Consider the following 21,551-nt stretch of genomic DNA (forward strand, 5'->3'; position numbering starts at 1 on the left):
CACGGGATTACACTTACTACTCACATGCACACAAAACGTACGCGCGGCTGGACCACTTTCTGGTCACGGGACCGATGTACTCCTTAGCCACGTCGGCGGAATCGGGAGTGATCTCCATGTCGGATCATGCTCCGGTCATGGCAACGTTTACCTTGCCACCGGTGTCTAGTACCCCGCGGATCTGGCGGCTACGAGACTCCTTACTCTTTAGGAAGGAGGTGGTAGCACAAGTCGCGGCAGCGATTCGGGACTACCTCTCACACAACGGGGGTTCCGACACATCTAGCGCGACCCAATGGGCAGCGCTGAAAGCGGTCCTGCGAGGGGAATTTATCGCGATCTCCGCGGCGGATAATAAGGCACGGCGGCAGAAGCGGGAGGAACTCACACAGAGGGTCCGCGAGCTGGAGCAAATGCACTGCAGGACGGGGGCCCCCCGGGTTTGGAGGCGGCTCAAGGAGGCGAGAAAGACGTTGACGGCGCTAGACATGGACCGTGCGGAATATGCAGCGCTGCGTTTAAAGCATGCCTACTACACGGGGGGAGACAAGTGCGGCAGGCTACTGGCGAGTAAACTCCGGGTGACGAGACAGAGGCAGAGGGTGAAAGAAATCACCGGCCAGACGGGCTCGCCTGTCACGGAGGAGGAAGACATAGCAGAACTCTTTCGCCGGTACTATGCCGGCCTTTACGCCGGGGAGCCCCTAGACGCTCACGCGACGCACGAATATCTGGACTCGGTCTCTCTGTCGTCCCTGACACCTTCTCAGGCGGAGACCCTAGACAAGGAGATAAGGATAGAGGAGGTGGTTTCGGCCATCGCTCGTCTCAAGCATGGTAAATCCCCAGGGCCGGACGGCTATACGTCCCTCTTCTACAAAACATTTTGTACGACACTAGCACCGGTCCTCACGCGTCTTTTTAACACCTTCGCTGAACCAGGGGCCATCCCGGCGGACTTGCTGCAGGCGTCCCTAGTGGTCCTCCCCAAACCGGGGAAAGATAGAACACAGTGCGGGTCACATCGGCCGATATCTCTTCTAAACGTCGACCTCAAGTTGTACACCGGTATACTGGCGGCGCGCCTGGCGCCACATCTGCCGGGCCTTCTAGAGCCGGATCAAGCGGGTTTCGTTCCCGGAAGACAAACGGTGGACAACACCAAGCGGATCACCCATCTCATCGAAAAGGCGTCTCGGATCCCGGGGGAAAGAATGTTGCTAGCGGTAGACGCCGAGAAAGCGTTCGACCGTGTCCACTGGCCTTACTTGGAACAGGTACTGGTGAAAATAGGGATGGGGGACAAGTTTCGCCGCATGATATTCAATTGCTACCGGTCCCCGACGGCTGTGGTGCGAGTAAACGGGTGTAGTTTCAAGAGCTTTACCATCGAGAGAGGCACGAGGCAGGGATGCCCGCTATCGCCCCTGCTCTTTGCTCTCTACATGGAGCCCTTCGCGCAGCGGATCCGGAATAACGGGACGATACAAGGCGTGAAATTTGGGGGTTTTCGCCACGCAGTCAGCCTATACGCTGACGACGTCATACTGTCCCTAGAAGACCCGTTACGGGACTTGCCGGCATGAATAGCGGAGCTGACTGCTTTTGCGAAGGTCGCGGGATTCAAAATGAATATGGGGAAATCGGTAGCTCTAGACCTTTCTCTTTCGCGGACGACCAGAACGCTTTTACAACATCGGGTGCCGATAGTCTGGTCGTCAGATACCGTCCCCTATCTGGGAATTATGTTGGCCCCCACTTTACCCGCTATGGTCACAGCGAACTATGCCGCCCTGGGCAAGAAAATTAAGGAAGAATTGAGCCGGTGGGACCGTGACACCCTCTCACTGCTGGGCAGGGTGGCGGCGGTTAAGATGACGATTCTACCCCAGATTCTGTATCTGTTCCGCGCGTTGCCGCTCCAGCCTCCGACTGGGTGGATCCAGAAGATGCAGGCGGACCTCGCACGCTTTATCTGGCAGGGCAAGAAACCTCGGATGAGGAGAGCGCTCTCGATGCTTGCACCGGAGGCGGGCGGACTGGGTATACCGGATCTCCGGAAATATTTTCAAGCGACGCAGCTGCGCTACTTAGTGGAATGGAGCAAGTGGGAGTCTGACAAACACTGGCTCTTCCAGGATCAGGCGGTTGCGGGCAGGCCACTACAGGAGGTGCCGTTCCTGCGCAGAGCGCACCGCCCCGCTAACCTATACGCCTCCTTTATCACGCGAGTCCCTCTGCGGGTGTGGGATGCCACTAATATTACGCACGGCCTCACGACCTTCCCTTCGCCGCTAACGCCCCTGGTGGATAACCCGGACTTCACCCCGGGGATGGAACGGGGGGCGTTCGCTCATTGGCGGGCGGCGGGCTGCAGGGCTCTCTGCCACCTGTATGACGCGGATGGGGTGATTCCCTTTCGGAGCTTCCGACAGGAATACACATTCCCAGAGACTGAGCGGATGCGCTATACGCAGGCGCGCCACTGGGCGCTACATCCTCAGGTGCGAGAGTCGGCAGACAGACGACTCCTCCCTTATGAGCGCTGGCTCATGTCACGGACCTCGGATACTAAACTCATAAGCGACCTCTACCAGTTTCTCCAAACGCCTCCATCACATTTTTATAATCCAGGGAGGGAGCGATGGGAGAAGGAGCTAGGCAGGGCCCTAGGCCACGAGGAGTGGGGACAGATAGCCTACAGGGCCCGGCACTCAGCGTACCACACAGGCCTCACGGAGACCTTTACTAAAGTCTCGATTTATTGGTATTACACCCCAGAACGCATCCACGCTATAGATCATAGTAAAGAAAATACGTGCTGGCGGGGATGCGGGCAGGTGGGTACGCTTTCACATCTTTTATGGGATTGCCCTCTTCTGGGCACCTATTGGCGGGAGGTGCTGGACGACGTGGATTCCCACTGTGGAATCGAGCTGCCGCGCCTCCCGGTCTATATCTTGCTAGGCCTCCCGAATCAGCTGATGTACCCATTGAAGTCCCGTAGAGGGAGGCAGATAGCCATAGCATTAGGGTCAGCGGTGCAGAACATCCTGATACACTGGCGCACAGCCACACCTCCCTCGGGCACGGGCTGGCTCCATAGACTGTGGCACGTCTTGGGTATGGAGAAGATGTCGCTGGCAGCAGCGGGAGAAGCTGAGCGGTTCGCGGACATATGGCAACCGTTCCATTCGTTACTGGTCACGGAATTTAGAGAACTGACCTGTCCGCGCTACCTTCGGCTTTTGAGGCTTGCCACACAGGAGGAGACCGCATCCTGACGGCCCTGACGCGAGCCGCCGGAGGGGGACTGGGGATGACTTCCGAGCATGCCTGACGACACGCACTGGACGACATGGGAGGGGGGCGTGCAGGGGGAAGGGGTAGCCGGGGGTGGGGGTCGCAGGTCGGGTGGGGGGGAAGTTTGGGGGATTGGTTCCAGTTACTCCCCTGTTGTTTTGGTTCAGGAAGTATCGAAGGGGGGACACTCTCTAGGGCAGACCATGGTCACGAAGCCTTACGCCCAGACCGGAATCCTAGCCTCCCAGGGGAATATCCCTCCCAGGCATGCATATGGCGGGGAGGCTCCCCACGGGCGGGATCCACTGGATAGCACGGGGGGGAGAACAGTCATGGTCGCCCAACGGGGAACTCGGAGATCCGTTTGCACCTTGCAGTTAAGACGCGGCCGGCCCCGCGGGGTTGTAGGCGACGTGCTGTGTTTAAGGGGGGTCCGCCACTGGGGTGCGGGTTGGGATCCGGGGAGGCTGAATTACAGGAGCAGTGACCCGCCGGCCCGAAGGGTTGTAGGCGCCAGCTGCTGCTGCCGTGTCGATACTTTGTTTTCCCTAATAAAACAGATTTAATCCTAAAACTCGTTTTGGAGTTTACATTGTTTGACCCCCCTCATGTACCTTCCGCCATCATATTTCCGTGAGAGGCTCCCCATTGCATCGTTTCATTTCCTGTGTAGTAGGAGGGGAGCTGAAGGGATATCCTCCCGTAATGCTCCATAAATGTGGGAAACCAGCCTACGCCCCCCGCCAGAGTAGTTATCATCCGCAGCACCGATGAGGTAGTAGCTCCTGTGGGAAAGACAGCCACAGTTCCCTGGCCACCGCGGAAATCTTGGCATACTGCAAGAACTGCCCCGCGCCCAATTGGAAGGAAGTATCTGCTTCTTCTCGTGTCATAAACTGCTCTGCGAGATATAAATCCCCCATTAATAGGCAGCCTCCCTCCTTCCATTTATTAATATTCATCACTTGCCCTATCCGTTTAAAGGGTACCACCGCCCACAGCAGGGTTTCCGGAGCATATGGTGCTCTCTTAAGTACCTTCTGCACTACCGTGCCCCATACAGACGCTACATGACGAATAATATAAGGGAGGGATCCCGGTACCGTGGAGCCCATCATAAAAAGCTCCGGGAGGGAGCTTTCATTATGCGTGCCCGCCAGCATTCTCTTCTCCCAATTATCGTGCTCATCAAACCAATGTATTGCATGCTGTAGTTGCGCAGCCAAGTAATAGAAATTAAAACGGGGACCCTTCAGACCCCCCGCCCCCCATTGCCTCTGTATGGTGTTCAGCTTTAGCCGTTTGCGTTTGGCACCCCATAATAATTCCACTATCAGACTGTCCAACAGCAGGAAATACGTCTGCGGAACCATATATAATGAATTCTGTAGGGTGTACAGGCGTCTCGGTAATATGCCAATTTTGGTCAGTGCCACGCTCCCCATCAATGACAGCGGAAGTTCCTTCCCGAAGGCTACTGATCTTCTGATTCCATCTATCCTCTTCCCGATATTGTTGGCCAAATAGGCCGTGCTAGAGTGTGTCAGTGTAATCCCCAAGTATCGTACCCCCTCCAGTACACAACGCATCCCGACAGCAGGCAACTCCGTGTCAGAGTTCCCTATCAGTCTCCCCATGGGAAACAGCTTAGATTTCGCGGGGTTAAGACGTAAACCGGACCACCCACCAAATTCCTCCAGTCCAGCAATGAGTACCGGGACTGCGTCCTCCGGACGAAGTAAGTATACCAGTGTATCATCGGCATACAGAGAAACCACATGATGCGATTCCCCTAAACGTATCCCCCACTCGTCCATCGTCATCCGCAGAGTAGCAGCCAGAAGCTCCATCGCGATAGCAAACAGGAGCGGGGACAAGGGGTACCCCTGTTGCGTGCCCCGACGCAACACAAAACTCTCTAAGACCTGTCCTATTATGCGCACCCTACTCCCATTTTGGATAACACTGCCCACATGTAGTCCCACTCCACTAAGTCAAAGGCTTGTTGGATGTCAAGCAATCCCAGCGCCCAATCCTCCATCTCGAAGCATGGGGCATGCCAAACATGCGCCTACCTCCGTAGATTATGTGTAGTATTTGGTTTTGGGATAAATCCAGCCTGATCGGAGTGGATCAATTGGGGCATGTATGGCAGTAATCGTGACGCCAAGATCCCACTCAAAATCTTTGCATCCACGTTGAGGAGAGATATTGGCCTGTAGGAGAGGGGATCCCTATCTGGTTTAAGGAGCATGGATACGATTGCCTCCGACATCGTATTCGGTAACACCTTGTTAGCCAGGGCCCCATTAAACACCTCCAGCAAATAATCTACCAACAAGTGGGCATATTTTTGATAAAACTCTGCCGGGAGCCCGTCCCCACCCGGGCATTTCTCTGATTTCAAGCGACGTATTGATGCCAAGATTTCCTCCCGAGAAATTGGTGCCCCCAAAATGTCCGCCTCCGCCATGTCAAGTGTGGGGAGAGCCATGCCATCCAAAAAATCCCGCAAACCCCCGTAGTAGATGTCTGGGTACCCACACATGTGGACTCCAAGTGCAATGCAAATTCCCTCAGGATCTCCCCCTGTGTTTGAAGGCAGACCCCATCCTTGGTCTGTAATGTCAATATAGGTGATTGCTCCTTTTCTGTGTTAATTAACCTCGCGAGCAACACCCCTGACGTATCCCCTTGCATATGCAGTCTCTGCCTATGAGATGCATATGTAAATTTCTCCAATCTGGCCCAGGCATCCAACAGTTCCCCGCGCACCCTGGTCCATGTGGCTAGATGGTCCTGCGACTCACGCACCTTGCCCTCCAGTCCCTGCAAGTGACGCTCTAATTTTGATATGTCACTTTCTAACTGCTGCCTCACCCCATAGGTGGTCCTCATACACACCCCTCTCATGACCACTTTCATGGCCTCCCATTCAGTTGACCTATCAGTGACAGACCCCCAGTTCTCCCGGAAATAGTTTTGTATTGCCTTTGAGACCACTGCAGCATATGGGGGCTCTAATAATGCTTCCGCCCTAAGTCTCCAAAGTGGGATGGGCGGTGGACCTGGACCGTTTTTCAGCATAAGCAGTAACAGAGTGTGATCCGAAATGTATCTGGGAAGGTATGAAATACCCTCTGTGTCTGCTGACAGCCCAGGGGTAAGGCAGCAATGGTCAATTTGGCTGAGCGTGTTTGCTGCAGGAGTGTAACGGGAGAACGCCTTTATCAATGGATTCCTAGCCCTCCATTCATCCCTGAGCTGCATTCCCTGTAGCAGCAGTTCCAGTGATCTCAGCATACATGGTTTATTATGGGTTCTACGGGGATCCCTGTCGAGACTGGAGTGGAAAACACAGTTAAAATCCCCAAAAAGGACAATCTCAGCCCCCATGTAAGGTGTCGCTGCTTTACCTATGGCCAGAAAAAAATCAGGGCAATCCATTTTTGGGGCATTCACATTGATGAAACAAAGCTCTCTGCCCTCCCACTTCCCATGGAGGATAACGTAGCTCCCATCAGGGTCCAAAACATGACCCAAATGATGGAATGGGACCCCAGGTGCCACCCAAATCAATGCCCCTCTTGCGAATCCCGAGGAGGAGATAGCACACAGCTGTCCCCCCACTTTTTACGTTCACTGGCAATAGTGCCACACCACATATGCTTCTCATGTAAACCCGCAATCCCTATCATATAACGTTTCAGAAAAGCGTAAACCCTGCGTCTTTTCACCAATCCCACCATACCTCTAATATTCCAGCTAAGGAATTTCAAAGTTTGTGCTGCCATTAACAGTAATCCATAAAGATAAATGTATCAGGACACCTGCACCCCCGTCATTCCATTCTACTCGCCCGATCCATCTTGTACCTAACATTCACCCCAAGACCGCGTGTAACACCCCTCAAACATAAGACCATTGCAAACTCAACTGTCCCTTTTCCCATCCCACCCCTTGGGCAGTCGAGTGAATTCCGCTGCTAGCAGTAAGCCTAGAGAAAAATTCAACGCGCACCACCCCAAACCACCCATCTCTCCCCACCCCAATGAGTGCCTATTAGACCACAACACACAGAGCCGTAGCCGTACCTCAGGCACTATTCTGAACTAGAAACGAAGCCAGGAAAATGTACAAACAGATTGCTGCGCTAAAGATCTAAACCTCACCGAGGAGCGAGATTTCTCTCAAGCGTCCTCCGTGAGGTCAACCTCTGTTGGGGGGGGGCGTTGCTGCCCCGCGGCTGCCCACCTCCATCCAGGTAAGAAAACAAAAAGGAGTCTGAAACATCAAGTCTCTAATAACCCTCAACAACCGTCAGTCCTAACATCGGTAGCATTACAACATTACATGTTCGCGAGTACTAGTACTTATCTGCACTTCAGATCCTACTGCAACATGACGTTATCACTCCCGCCCACTTCCTTGTTCCCCAATGTCTGTCTGAGGATCCTGTGTTACCTCTATGGATTCCGGGACAGTCTCTGTGTCGGACGCATGCAAAGTGCCATCCTAAAGAACTCTAATCCGTCCTTGGTCCCTCCGCATATCCGCCTGATGTTGTCTTGAGACCGCCGACGATCTTGGGATGAAGCCGACACAGACTGATTCCCAGATGACTCTGAGGGTGAGACCAAACAACGTCCCCGTGGTCCCTTGGTATCCAACCATTCGGTGGCATCTGCTGCAGAGTGGAACAAGAGTACACGTCCTTCATGTTCAACTCTGAGTCTCGCAGGAAACATGAGGCTATATTTCTAGATCAACTGGCGCAGCTGTCGCTTGACCACGATGTATGATTTACGATGATCTTGTACCTGCTGAGTATAATCCGGGTATATTGAAATAGGGTGTCCCTCGAAGAGAAACCGGCCTCGGGCACGTGAGAGCTGCAGTAATGGCCCTCGGCGGCGCACCTGGTCTGGGATGCAGAACCAACGCCCTATGTGCACATTCCACATTAAAGAAATTAGAGAGTGTCCTAGGAGCAATTACCTTGGTGAGCCAATCTTCCAAGAACAGTTTGGTGGAGGGGCCTTCCGCTTTCTCAGGAAATCCAACAAAACAAATTATTTCTTCTCGACCTCCCCTCTGAATCTTCGGCCCTCTCATCCAGTTTGAGTACCTGCCTCTTCAAGTCGACCACAGTAGCGCTGAGAGTCTTAATATCGGTCTGTAGTGCGCTCACATCTTTTTCAGCAATATCCAATACTTTCCGTAGATCGGCATGTAGTAAATTTACATCTATGGCCACTGAGTCTATTCTGTTAACCATATCGTCCCTGGTTGTTTGTATGGCCTGGAGCACGTCTACCAACGTGGGGGAATCCCCTCCATTCCCATCTATAGGAGGACGATCAGCGCCATTACTTTCATCTCGGTGTTCCAGAGCATGCGACAGCGGCTGCGCATAATTAGAGATCTTATTTACCTGTGCCTTGTGGGGCTTTATCCTTCCCCATGATGTCAGTGATCCAACAGCTTGCTCCCCCTGTATGATCACCACTCTCTACCATAAGAGAGCGGGATCACAGTTCGCCTCCCAATAGGATCAGATATTGCTCATCCACCAGGCACCTTTATGTTTCGTTTCTCAAGCATACGGTGACACTACGGAGTGTAAATACTCCGTTGTCCAATATTATCCTGTGCGCCTGTAGCCTCTCTGACACAGGGTGAGCGGGGCGAGCAGCTGCTATTCAAACGCAGTCCACAATGGCTTATGAACCTTTGGAATATGTCCTCGGTCTTGGGCCCACCCTATGGCCTCCGTAGTGGCAATCCTCAAATCCCAGTCGGAAACAATGGATGCAGTGGAATAACGCTCCACCCCAGGATGCCTCAACGCAGTTATCAATGAACCTCCGGTGGCGACTCGAATGTCCCTCCGCTACATGCACTTCTACTGAGGACCAGCTGCCCCACGCACTTATAGAGCAGAACCTATGCTGGGCTTCGTTGTGCCAAACACCCTGCGCCGGATCAGTCGCGCAGTCCTCCTGCAGCACTTGAGAATGGCCCAGACGCCTTCCTTCCAAGTCCCCGGTGCCCACCCAACTCGTGTAGATCCCCAGGATCGCGGACCATGGCCCAAGTCACCTTCAGGACCTCCAATCCTGCAACGCCCCTTCTGCCACACCAGGTGTCTCCAGAGAGCCGCTGGTTCCGTCAGACGCATGTTACTGAATCAGGCCGCCACCGTCGCGAGGCCTCAGCTTCCCGCTGCGGTCCAGTAACTGCGGAGCCGACCCCGATTCTCCGGCGAGAACGCCCCTTCGGCCGCACCACCAAATTGTGCGACAACACGCCTGCAGCTCCGGGTGTCCAAACCAGTACCGGGCCGTGTAGGTCTCCGTTAGCACCAGCGCCGCAGTTCCAAAATGGTGCTCCGGTGTTCCCGAGGCCTCAGCTGTACATACTCGGCGCTTGTACCGGTCTCGAAGTATTCCGAAACCCGGAAGTTTAGACAGCGCCCGTCAGCACCTCAAGAGGGAGTCAGTCCGGGACCGGTGAGGGCCGGATATCTGAAATGTGTGGGCCGCCTCGAGGAGCTCCGGAAAAACCCGACTACGCTGCCCTGTTATCAAGCCACGCCCCCTTGAAGACATTCACTTATATCGCAGAACTGATAGTTTTCTCAAACATGTCAAACAGAACTGAGGCCTTGAGAGGAATTATTGGTAGTACAAGGTGGGTAAACTTGCATTAGCAGCACCTGCTTCCACGTGCAGCCTCTGTTATGACTGTCAGTCCGTTTTGCACTTATCTTTGCTTGGTTTTTTTGCATTGAAAACTAGTCCACTAAATGTGTTATGTTAAAATACTAGAAGTGTTCTTATAGCTCTGGGGTACTAGCTCATTGATAATCACTGACAAATGTTCCAGTGATAAAGAACGTCTGTTACATGTAAGAGCATTTTCCTTAACTCTAAGTACTTGGACCCTTGTCGCCTTGTATCTTGGTTTCAGACGTCTGTAGGAGCCTCATGGCATCGGTGTTCTGCTGGTGCTTTCTGTTATCCCGGCCGTTTAAACCTTATTATTTATAAAGTTTGTTTCATGTTAGATTTAAAAAAAACACTGTCTGAATTGGGAGCTTTGTTGTGTGCAGTTGCTTGTCATACTGTGCCTGGGTGTAAACCAGTATCAGCTTCTGGAAAGATCCTCAGCAGCTCCCAGCGTGGTCCTTGACAGCACAGCCAACCTACCAGCGGAGAGGCAAAGCAAACCAGGTGACTAGAATGCCCCTGACACAGTATATGAAGCATGGGAATCTATAGACGATGCGTTGGCCACTTTTTTTGCAATACCTGTAAATATCTTTGTCTGGTGTTGTTGATGGAGACTGTGTAGCTCTCACTTCAGATTTGGATGTCTCGTTGTATCTGAAGAATGGGTGACATTATTGCCTCACTCGAGAGTACTCATTTTTCTAATCTCAGAGCATAGAGTTTACCCGACAGAATTAGTACAAATACGAAGAGTGAATTTGAATCATGGAAATACTCCCCATGCTCCACCTGCACCTCCATCTTCTCTCTCGTTTTCTCTCTTAAGGTGTCAGACCTGGATACAAAAAACGGAATTGGATCCGATGAAAGAGGGAAAGCTGTGCGCCTCCGAAATCAGCTTAACATGGTGGACTGCACTGATGCCAATGGGAATACACCGCTCTCTGAGGCATCAGGGGGAGGCCATCCCGAAGCCATCAAACTTCTTATAGAGAGAGGCGCTCAGCCAAACAGCCAGGTGAGTGCATTCAATGAATGATTATTTTGGTATTCCTCCAAATGTCTTCAATAAATTAATCTAAGAACTCAGGGTCTGCATGACACATAAGAACAAGCATTGCCTGTTTAAAGTATGTCATAAAATAATACAACAGAGCAAACCTGTTTCTCTGCACATGTAAAACAAGTACACAGAATTTCATAAAAACAGCAAGAAGGCACTTTGCTGGAAATAATGAAAATAAAATGAACATTTCTAACATGGTTAAAATGCCATCTAAAAAACGGACACTCTAAAATTGACATCCTTGTGCTACACTAAGACAGCATGGAAAGTAGAGCAACGTGCGGTCTAAAGTTTTTTTAGAGACGCTCTGCATACCTTGTTGACAGCAAGAGCTGTAGTCACCAGCAGAGGTGTGAAGGCAATGTTTCCTGCAAAGGGCAAACACACGTCGCAGTAGCGGCCTTCCTCCTGAACCTGGCTTTATCAGCACTGAGCAAAATGTAGCATCTTGGAAGTGCACTGGCAGTAGGTGAGACCGCCTCTGGCTGAATCTCGTGCTATAATCTGGGCGAAGGACTTGACACTTTCACAGTTCTTAGAAAGAAGAGGTCATACAACACTTGTGTCAAATGACAGACAAGACAATAATTCTATATAAATCAGGAAAGATGGTGACTCCCCTTGTCTAAAACAGCATTTATTTTTACAACAGCCTCCTATCACAGAATACATTTTAGGAACAGATGCTTGTGTAAGTTTACTCTTAATCTTTTGAGTAACTCCACTACTTTGGCTAGTTCTCCATTTACGATTGTAAAGTTTCTCAAAACTGTAGAGCAGCATGTCTCCACTCTCTGAAACAGGGGGTGGAGCTAAATTCACAAGTGTAAGTTACTGCCAAAAAGGAGTATAGTAAGTCCAGCACCACACACGGTCTACCACTAATACTGCAACACCGTCCCTTAGAAACAAATGGATGCAGGAATTTAAAATAGATCCCTATAAAAATAATGTTAAATTAATTAAATACATATATTTGAGAAGTTGAAATAGTATATATACATACAATTAATTTAATGTTAAAAATGTAAACATAATTAAAAAATAAATATTTTATGATAAAGTATTTTAATAACCTTTTTATTACAATTAAAGGTAACTTTATTACTGTAAAAAAATCAATTATTTTAATTGTATACCTAACTTTTGTAATATGTAAAACATTATACATTCATATCAGCATTACACTTTATAATCCTAAATATTAATGTTCATTTATTATATTTAAATTAATGACATATTTAAGTCAGAATTAAGTTTATAGTGCTGTAGATTTTTTATTTTGTTCTACATTTAAAATAAATATATAACAGCCCGGATCCCTTTGAGGAGGTTGCTCTTCGATGTTAGGACATCGAGCAGTTCTGTCATCTCATGGCCATGGCCATTGCCACTGCGGCAGGTCTCTTTAGAAGAGGCCAGGCAGTTCTGGAGGTCCTCCACTCAGAGGGTGGTCTCCGTGATTCAGGACTCCTCAGGCTGTCCCCTGGAGGACATCCCAGTGATTGCAGAGACCTTTGCGGATTTCTGTTGGTGGTTGTACTCGAGATGCCCTCCGTTGCCTGAGGAAGTCGCCAACCCCCTTCTAGATAGCATACCGCTGCCGACTGTGCCGGGTACCTTTGCCCAGTAATTGGACCAGGCTTTAACACTTGAGGAGGTGTGTGACGTGGTGTCGGGATTGCACGCCGCCAAGACAGCCGAGCCCGACGGTTGCTCCACTGTATATTTTCTAAACACTTCTGCGAGACCCTCTGTCCCCATCTTCTGAATCTCTATGTAGTGGCTTTGCAGCAGGGGTTCTTCCTGCCGACACTAGATAGCACTACAATCGTGGTCCTACCCAAGGAGAGGCTCCCTAGAGATCAGTGTTCCTCCTACTGGCCGGTCTCGCTGATCAACACCTACATCAAGATTTAAGCCAAAGTACTGGCTGCACCGCTGGGCAAAGCCTTGCCCTATCTAGTACACCCGGATCAGTGCAGATTTACGTTGGGCTGTAGCACGCGTAATTTTTTTAGGAGGGTCCAGGTGGCGCTTTCCTGTGTGGCAAACCTCGACAGCACTCTGGCTCTCCTGCTGATAGAATTCATTAAGGTGTTCGACATCGTGTTGTGGGATTGCCTGGAATTTCCTGGATGAGGTTCTTCATCGGGCTCGTCAGGGGGATGGGTTTCGCCGTATGGTTCGGCTCCTCTCCCAATCCCCGACTGCTCAGGTCAGGGTGAATGGGGTTCTGTCTCCAGTTTTCCCCATAGAACGCGGTACGCACGTGAGGTTCCCCGTGTCCCTGCTGCTATTTGCCCTGGGGATGGAGCCTCTAGCGCCTCATACGGTGCGATGCTCATGTATAGAGCTGGCAGTGGAGAGCTGGTCTTGAGGACCGCGTATCTTATTACACGGATGATATGCTCTTGTTCTTGAGTAACCCACAGTGCTCTGGCCCCTGGTGCCTTAAAATTCCCCAGCTCTACGGTGAGGCGTCCGGGCTTCACGTTAATGAAGGCAAATCTTGCCTAGTAGAGATTAGGAGCAATGACCTCGGGTGGGTTTGGTGCCCTAACATTCCCTCTCTCCATACCTCTTTTAAATATCTCTGGGTGTACGTTTCTTCCACGTCGGACCTGGCCTGGGCCCTTAACTTCCGATGTCTGGACATACGGCTCGATCATAACTACAACTGCTGGGCCACACTCCCACTAAACCCCATGGGGCGCGTGGCCCTCTTTAAAATGGTGTGCCTACGATAAAAGGCATATCATAAATGACAAGGATAAAGCAGACACTTTCCAATTTTGTTACTTGCAGCTCTATTCTAGTCAAAGTTTAGATCCTGTAGAAAGCTTAGCCTACCTTCAAAACGTGAACACATCTCGCCTTACCTCAGAACAAGTGGAGGCTTTAGAAGACGACATACGCCCTGAAGAGGTTACAACTTGCAAAATCGCTGGGACCGGATGGATATCCTTCTGGCTTCTATAAAACTTTCTGCCACACTCTAACCCCCATTCTTACCAGGCTTTTCAATTCCTTTACCAAGCCGGCTGTATACCCAATTGACAAACAGGCGACAACACTAAACGCATTTTACACATTATCGAGAAGGCAGCGTGGACCCCAAGTGAACTAATGCTATTAGCGATCGAAAAAACAATCTCGGGTCTTGGCTGTATCGGCAGCAAGGCCTAGCCTAATAATAACAAAAACCTAAGGAGCTGCCAATGCTGTCCATTATTTAACACATGTTTTATTCATAGTGTAATCATTAAAACATTAACACTGATGACTTTTATTGTCAGATTTAATCACAAATAAATTGAGATCATGAAAATCACATAGTACTACATTATACCACGAACCTAAAACTCATCTTAAAGTGCTATACAAAAATTATTTTGGTGTGCAAATGTAACTTTTTTTGAAAAAGACACAAAAAGACACTTTCTTTTTACAACAAACATTAAAAAAACATCACTCATACCATTCATACAAGTCATATCTGAACAAACAATATTGATTCATAATACATTAAGAGGGCCATCAGAAAAATTGATACACAATTCAAAAAAGAGACACTATTTGAATTTGAGTGAAATGATTGGCCTAAAAAATAAGGTCAACCTTATTTTTGAGGCATGAGGTATGAGTGATGTTTTTTTAATGTTTGTTGTAAAAAGAAAGTGTCTTTTTGTGTCTTTTTCAAAAAAAGTTACATTTGCACACCAAAATAATTTTTGTATAGCACTTTAAGATGAGTTTTAGGTTCGTGGTATAATGTAGTACTATGTGATTTTCATGATCTCAATTTATTTGTGATTAAATCTGACAATAAAAGTCATCAGTGTTAATGTTTTAATGATTACACTATGAATAAAACATGTGTTAAATAATGGACAGCATTGGCAGCTCCTTAGGTTTTTGTTATTAGCGATCGAAAGCTTTTGACAGAGTGCACTGGCCTTTCTTGGAACAAGTCCTAGTGCACTTTGGTCTAGGCGACAAATTTAGGACACAAGTCTTAAATTGCTATCACTTGCCCACTGTGTTGGTATGGGTCAACAGTCATACCTCCGACCCCTTTCCAGTTGGCAGGGGCACACAACAGGGTTGAACATTGTCACCCCTTTTGTTTGCTCTCTTCATAGAGCCCCTAGCCCAGAGAATACGAGATGACCTTCAGATCTCAGGAGTTGTCTTTGGAGGGGAACAGCATACTAATCCAACAATGTGCTAGTGACCCTGGATAAACTGGCCACAGCCCTACCGGCATTCTTGATGGAACTGGAGGCATTCAGCCTGGTGTTGGGCTTCCGGGTCAATGTTGAAAAATCTCAAGCATTGGGGCTCTCTCTATCCTCAGAATTGGCGACTTACTTAAGGACGCAACACCCCATCCAGTGGAACAATACGGCCCTCCCGTACCTGGGGATCAAACTGGCGCCCACACTCCAACAAAAGTCCTCCATAAATTACCAATCCCTCTACAGGCAGGTTAGAAATGAGTTCTCTCTTTGGAAACATCATCAGATATCTTGGCTGGGCCGGACAGCGGCAGACAAAATCACTATACTCCCCAAGATACTTTATTTATTTCAAACATTACCACTTGCCCCACCTAAGGGACTTCAGTCAGAGTTACTTCAATTTATCTGGCTGGGGAAGAAGCACTGCATGAGGATAGAGATAAGCTACCTTCCACCCCGAGAAGGGGGACTTGGAATCCTGGATCTCCTTGGATATTACAGGGCAGCCCCTATGTGGTACTTGCAGAGTGGCACCAACCCAAGTCCGAGAAACACTGGCTCTTCCAAGATAGGGCAGTAGCGGGCACCTCCCTATGGAAAGTCCCCCGCTTAAGAAAGCACATAGACCGGGTAATCTCTATCTTTCCCCTATCACACGAGCGACCGTGGAAGCATGGGATCGAATGAGCACTAACTGTGGACTGGCTTCCTTTCCTTCTCCTATGACACCACTGTTTGATAACCCAGACTCGACCTAGGAATGTTTACGCTATGGAGGCGAACTGCCTGCCTTCAATGGGGTATATGATAGACGCAACTAAACACAGACTTTGTCCTCCCTGAATCTGAAAGACTGCATTATCGACAACTCTGTCATTGGCTATTACACCAGAGGAACAGATCCAACATTCAGAGACATCTTACACCATATGAGAAATGGCTGATCACGCACTCATCAGGGAAATGGCTTATATCTGAGATATATACATTTATGAACCAATGCCATAGACACACATATGAGGCCAGCCAATGCAGGTGGGAGCAAGATGTAGGCCTGCAGTTGAGTGACAGAGAATGGGGGATATATACTATAGGGTGAGATACGCCTCTTGCAACACCTCTCTCACCGAAACATTCATTAAAATCACTTCATATTGGTATTTAACACCATGTAGGTTACATACGAATGAACCGGGAACGAAGTGCCGAGTGCTGGAGGGGCTGTGGAGCTCAAGGAACCTTAGTTCACATTTTGTGGGAGTGCCCCCGAATCCAGATATACTGGACACAAGTAGTTCATGAGTTCGACACCCACCTCAAAACACAAGTCCCCAGATTCCCCTCCTATATCTTGTTAGGCCTACCTAATCCTCTTACATACCCCTGAAGTATAGAAGGGGCAGACAAATAGGCCTGGCTTTGGCGATGCGTTACAGAACGTTCTAGCCACTGGGGCTCAACACAAGTGCCCCCACACACAAGTTGGTTGTGGACCATACTTGGCATGGAGAGAATTTCTCTAACCAGTGGCATCCTTTGGGCAGCTGTGGCGCCCTTATCTATCCCTTTTCATGCAAGATTTCAGGGAACTGACATGCCCAAAGTATCTCCAACTCCTGCAACTGTCAGAAACCAACCCTAGTGCATAACTAGTCATGATGTCGTACTGCACTGAATGTTGAATCACACATACAAGACCATATGTGAACTGAGTTTGAGTGGGTGGGGGGCGGTTTGGGTGTTTGGGAAGTTTTATTTCCTATGTACGTCAACCAAGGCCATCATAAGAATCAAAGTTCATATTGGACACAAGACAAAATGATGCATGTACTAATGTTGATGGCATTGTTTGAAATAAAGAGATTTAACCTATAAAATGGTATGCCTGCCCCGCTACTTTTACGTGCTGAGCAACTATCTATACTTCATCCCCCGCAAATGGTTTCACTACTTAACTGTAAAAATTACCAGATTTGTGTGGGCAGGGGGTCGACATAGAGTAGCATTACATTCACTGCGTAAGTCTCCGTTTGACGGAGGCCTGGGCCTATCAGATATTTACCTATATTAATCGGCGGGACATCTGGTCCCGGTTTATGACTGGTTCACAGGGATGGGACGACCTGGCATATCAGTTAGAGATACGAACGCTGGGGATGGATGGCATGCTTGATCTCCTATATGGAGCACGCATATTAAACACTTTGTCTTCCCGCACAGGGTGTTCCTCGCCGGTTGGAGGGCAGCTCTTCACCTCACTGGTTGGTATCGCCGGCTCATTGGGATGACTCAGCCAGCTGTCTGCTCTAGAGGGCTTCCTACCTTGGGACTGCCTTTGGATCTCCCATCTTGTGGATGTTTATAGGGGGGGACATTATATCCTTTTAGGAGCTGAAAAACAAGCACTGTTTGCATAACTCACAGTTTTTCTGGTACTTTCAGCTATGCCATGCTCTGTTAGTCCATGACCTTTCGTAGGACTCTTTACCTGAGTATAGTCCGTTGGAGGCAAAGATCTTTCAGGGAAAGTTGGGTAAAGGGGCAATATCCGTGATTTATCGATTGCTGGTGATTCACGCTCCGGATGGCCTTGACAAAGCTCGGCGGCGATGGGAAACCTGAGTGGGAGTTCTAGAAGAAGAAGACTGGAGGGAGGCTTGCATGGCACCTAGGGAAGTGGCGATCTCAACCCTGCTGTTTATGATCCAGTTCAACTATTTGCATGTGACATATGTCACGCCAAAGCGCCTTTGGGTACACATGCGTCATGTGCGCGATGAGCACTTCTGTTGGCAGACTTCTATCATATTGCCTAGTAATGTCCAGTTCTACAATCATTTTGGGAAGAGGTTGGTCACATACTTTCTGATGCCCTAGGCCACTCTCTGGAGTTCACCTCTTGCGTGACTTTGCATGGGCTCCTGGAGGAAGTGGGGGCCCCAAAGCTAAACGTGCATTCCTGGGGGTGGGCTGTTTGGTTGCCAAATGGATGTGGCATGCACATGAAAGCGGGAAAAGCCACTAACAATTGGGACTTGGTGGGCAGGGGTGGACTGGTGTGCCCACTAAGAAAGGCCACTTCTTCCAGGCACTTGGCTGCTCCCAATAGCATGCACGGATATGGGGAACATGGTGTGATTATTATGGCCTGTCGATTTGAAATGGTAATGATGCACTTCTCATGTACCCAAATCCGCCACAATGTCACTCATGTATTTTACTTGTATTTTGCTCTGTGTGATCAGCTGTCATGCCCTAAAAGCTCAATAAAGTTAATTATAAAAAACATTTAAAAAACTATAGCATTCATTTACTTTAATATTTCACGTAAAAATATTCGTACTATTTTTTTTTAAGTTACAAAAACTTTTACATTCTCCCTATGCTTTACCATAGGGAGATCTCTGCCTTGATGATGGAGGTCCCTGTATGCTAAAGTAGCAGTAGTAAACTTACATGTGTGAGGATCACCCCGTAGAAAATATAGGAGAGGAGGAAGTGGAGATTTATCCTCCAAGATTGTGAATTGCATTTTGTAGTAAGACAGTAGTAGTATTGTAGTACCATTTTACATACTACAACATACAGTTTGTGTATCTGGGCCCTCTGTGTCGGTCTATGCTAATGCAGATGAACTATGCCCCACTAATTTAACAAACATTGACAAATTCAGTAGGTTTGGCTTGAACTAAAAATGCTTTTTCAATGATTATTGTTTGTTTGTGTGTGTGGTGTGTGTGTTTGTTTGGGTGAGTGTGTAAATGCAAGAATTAATCAAAGGGTGGGTGATGTAATGCATGCATGCAAGGATGGGCTATACACTGCATGCATGATGACTTATTGAGTGTCTAAACCCACCAGTGAACTGAGAGGCAGTTGCATGGAAGTAATCACGGAGTTGAACTTGGTTGACTTTAAATATTATATATCAAACTGAGTGAAGGTCGTGAATCCAGGATTTGATAACTATAGCTTCTTGATACCCAGTGGGTGACATACCACCCAAGCAGTGCCTCTGGGTCAACAGGTGCTCTCTAGGTCAGAAAATATCAACCAAGATACAGCATTTGAAAATCATTTTTACCCCTGGGTGACAGTCAACCCAAAAACCTTGACTTAGTCATGTTGTCAGTTCTTAGATGGAACCCTCTACTAGAACTGTGAGCACCAACCAACAACTGTCTATCAACCAGTTCAGGTGTACAGTCCCATGCATTTAGAATTTTATTCCCAGTACTCAGTTTCTGCAGACTTGAGCACCCTTTTTAGGTCGAGCCTAGTACAGCGAGCATGTGCTGCTCTAGGAGAAGGCCTCTTGGAATCACTTCAGACTTTCTGCAAACTTGTGCGTGTGGTGTTCAATTTTCAACACATGCTATTGGCCTTTGCGTGTGGCTTTCAAAAATGAAAGCACGCAATTGGGCCAAAGGCGGGTGCATGTCCCACCTTTTCTGAAAATGTTTACACCCACAGCTGTCGGGAGCGAGCAGCGGCGTGCAGTGTGCCATCTGTTGTGGAGCATGTTTCTTTTCAAGACCTTGCAGCTTTCCTTACAAGGTGCGTCCCCTCCACCCCGGCCAAGGGACAGACCCCACCGCCACAGGAGTGCGCGCCTCTTTTCCAGCACTCGCATTCATGACAATAAGATACTAACAAGGCGCGTCCCCTCCACCCCGGTCAAGGGATAGACCCCACCGCCACAAGAGTGCGCTTTTTCTTTCCAGCACTCGCATTTCATCTATGTCAGCACTCTCTTCCTGCACCGTTATCTTTGTATTAGTATGTTATTGTCAAGACATTTGCTGTACTCTGTAGTTGGCCTCTATAGTCACCTCTTTTTCGGTACCATCTTAAAAATTGACCGCACCTTTTAACATTAGCGTTTTTTCATCACCGTGGTGTGTGCTTCCTTTTACACCTCTGCGCAACTGTGGTGTGTGCTACCTTTGACATCGCTACATAGTGCATGGCTGTGGTGCTTGTTTCCTTTCCCCACATTGCTTTTGGTGCTTGCTCGATCCAGGAGCGTAACGCAGGCACTTGCTGGGTTGATTTGAACCGGTGTGTGCTGGTGCACACATGAGCACTTAATTATTAGCACTTGCTTTTTGTGCTTGCTTGCTGGCACCAGCTGCTAAATAATGCCTCTGCTTAGCTGTGGTGCGTGCTTCCTTTCACACCTCTGCGTAACTGTGGTGTGTGCTACCTTTGACATCTCTGCACAGTGCACAGCTGTGGTCCGTGCTTCCTTTCCCCCATTGCACAGTACACAGCTTAAAAATTGACTGCACCTTTTAACATTCATGTTTTTTCAGCACCGCGGTGCGCGCTTCCTTTCACACCTCTGTGCAGCTGTGGTGCGTGCTACCTTTGACATCCCTGCACAGTGCACAGCTGTGGTGCGTGATTCCTCCCCCCCATTGCACAGTACCCAGCTTAAAAATGGACCGCACTTTTTAACATTCACATTTTTTCATCACCGTGGTGCGTGCTTCCTTTCACATCTCTGCGCAGCTGTGGTGCGTGCTACCTTTGACATCTCTGCACAGTGCGCAGCTGTGGTGCGTGCTTCCTTTTCCCCTATTGTACGGTACACAGCTGTGGCAAGTGCTTCCTTCACCCCACTGCACAGTAGTGGCGCGTGCTTCCTTTCACAACACTGCACAGTGCAGATATGTGGTGGGTGTCTCCTTTCACCCCAGTGCAAACAATTGACAGCATTGCATAAACAAATAAACTAGAACTCATTTTATGTATTAATTTAGGTTTTTAGTACAATACTTCAGTTGTATATAATGTTTTTTCAGTTAGATATAAGGTGACAGTAATAGTTATAATTCTTTTTTTATGATAACTTATACATTTTCAACATGCTGCACAGCATTCACAAGGCTCTACAACACATATTAAAAACGTTAACAAAGCCAATAGCTCTGTCTAAACACTTATAACGCCCCAAAAGCGAGACCTATTGGCTATGCCAATGCTTGTTTATGGTTGTGTTACCTTTCCTTTTTGGGTGCTAGGTTAGAGTTTAAGTGTTTGAGAGAAGCTACTAATGGAAATAATCCTGGTAAGCTTTTACTTATTCCCTTTCGTGGACACTTTCCGAAAGTTCAGACAGGCAGAGATGCATTGTTATGATATACCTGTCAGATGTTTGATTCATTAACTCCACCCATTACGAAGACTCCGAGCATAAGC

The 21,551-nt window shown here is 48.7% G+C and overlaps 1 protein-coding gene across 8 annotated transcripts in view; it reads left to right on the forward strand.

The window, feature by feature from the left end:
* Positions 1-21,551, forward strand: part of IQANK1 (IQ motif and ankyrin repeat containing 1) — a 441,637-nt gene that overhangs the window by 267,285 nt on the left and 152,801 nt on the right. For all 8 annotated transcript variants that reach the window (XM_085604654.1, XM_085604655.1, XM_085604657.1 and 5 more), the window contains one exon: positions 10,864-11,055. In XM_085604654.1, the coding sequence (XP_085460780.1) occupies positions 10,864-11,055 (192 nt within the window). The remainder of the gene's footprint in view (positions 1-10,863; positions 11,056-21,551) is intronic.

The sequence above is a fragment of the Triturus cristatus genome, chromosome 5_1 (genome assembly GCF_964204655.1).
Source record: "Triturus cristatus chromosome 5_1, aTriCri1.1, whole genome shotgun sequence".
NCBI classification, from domain to species: Eukaryota; Metazoa; Chordata; class Amphibia; order Caudata; family Salamandridae; genus Triturus; species Triturus cristatus.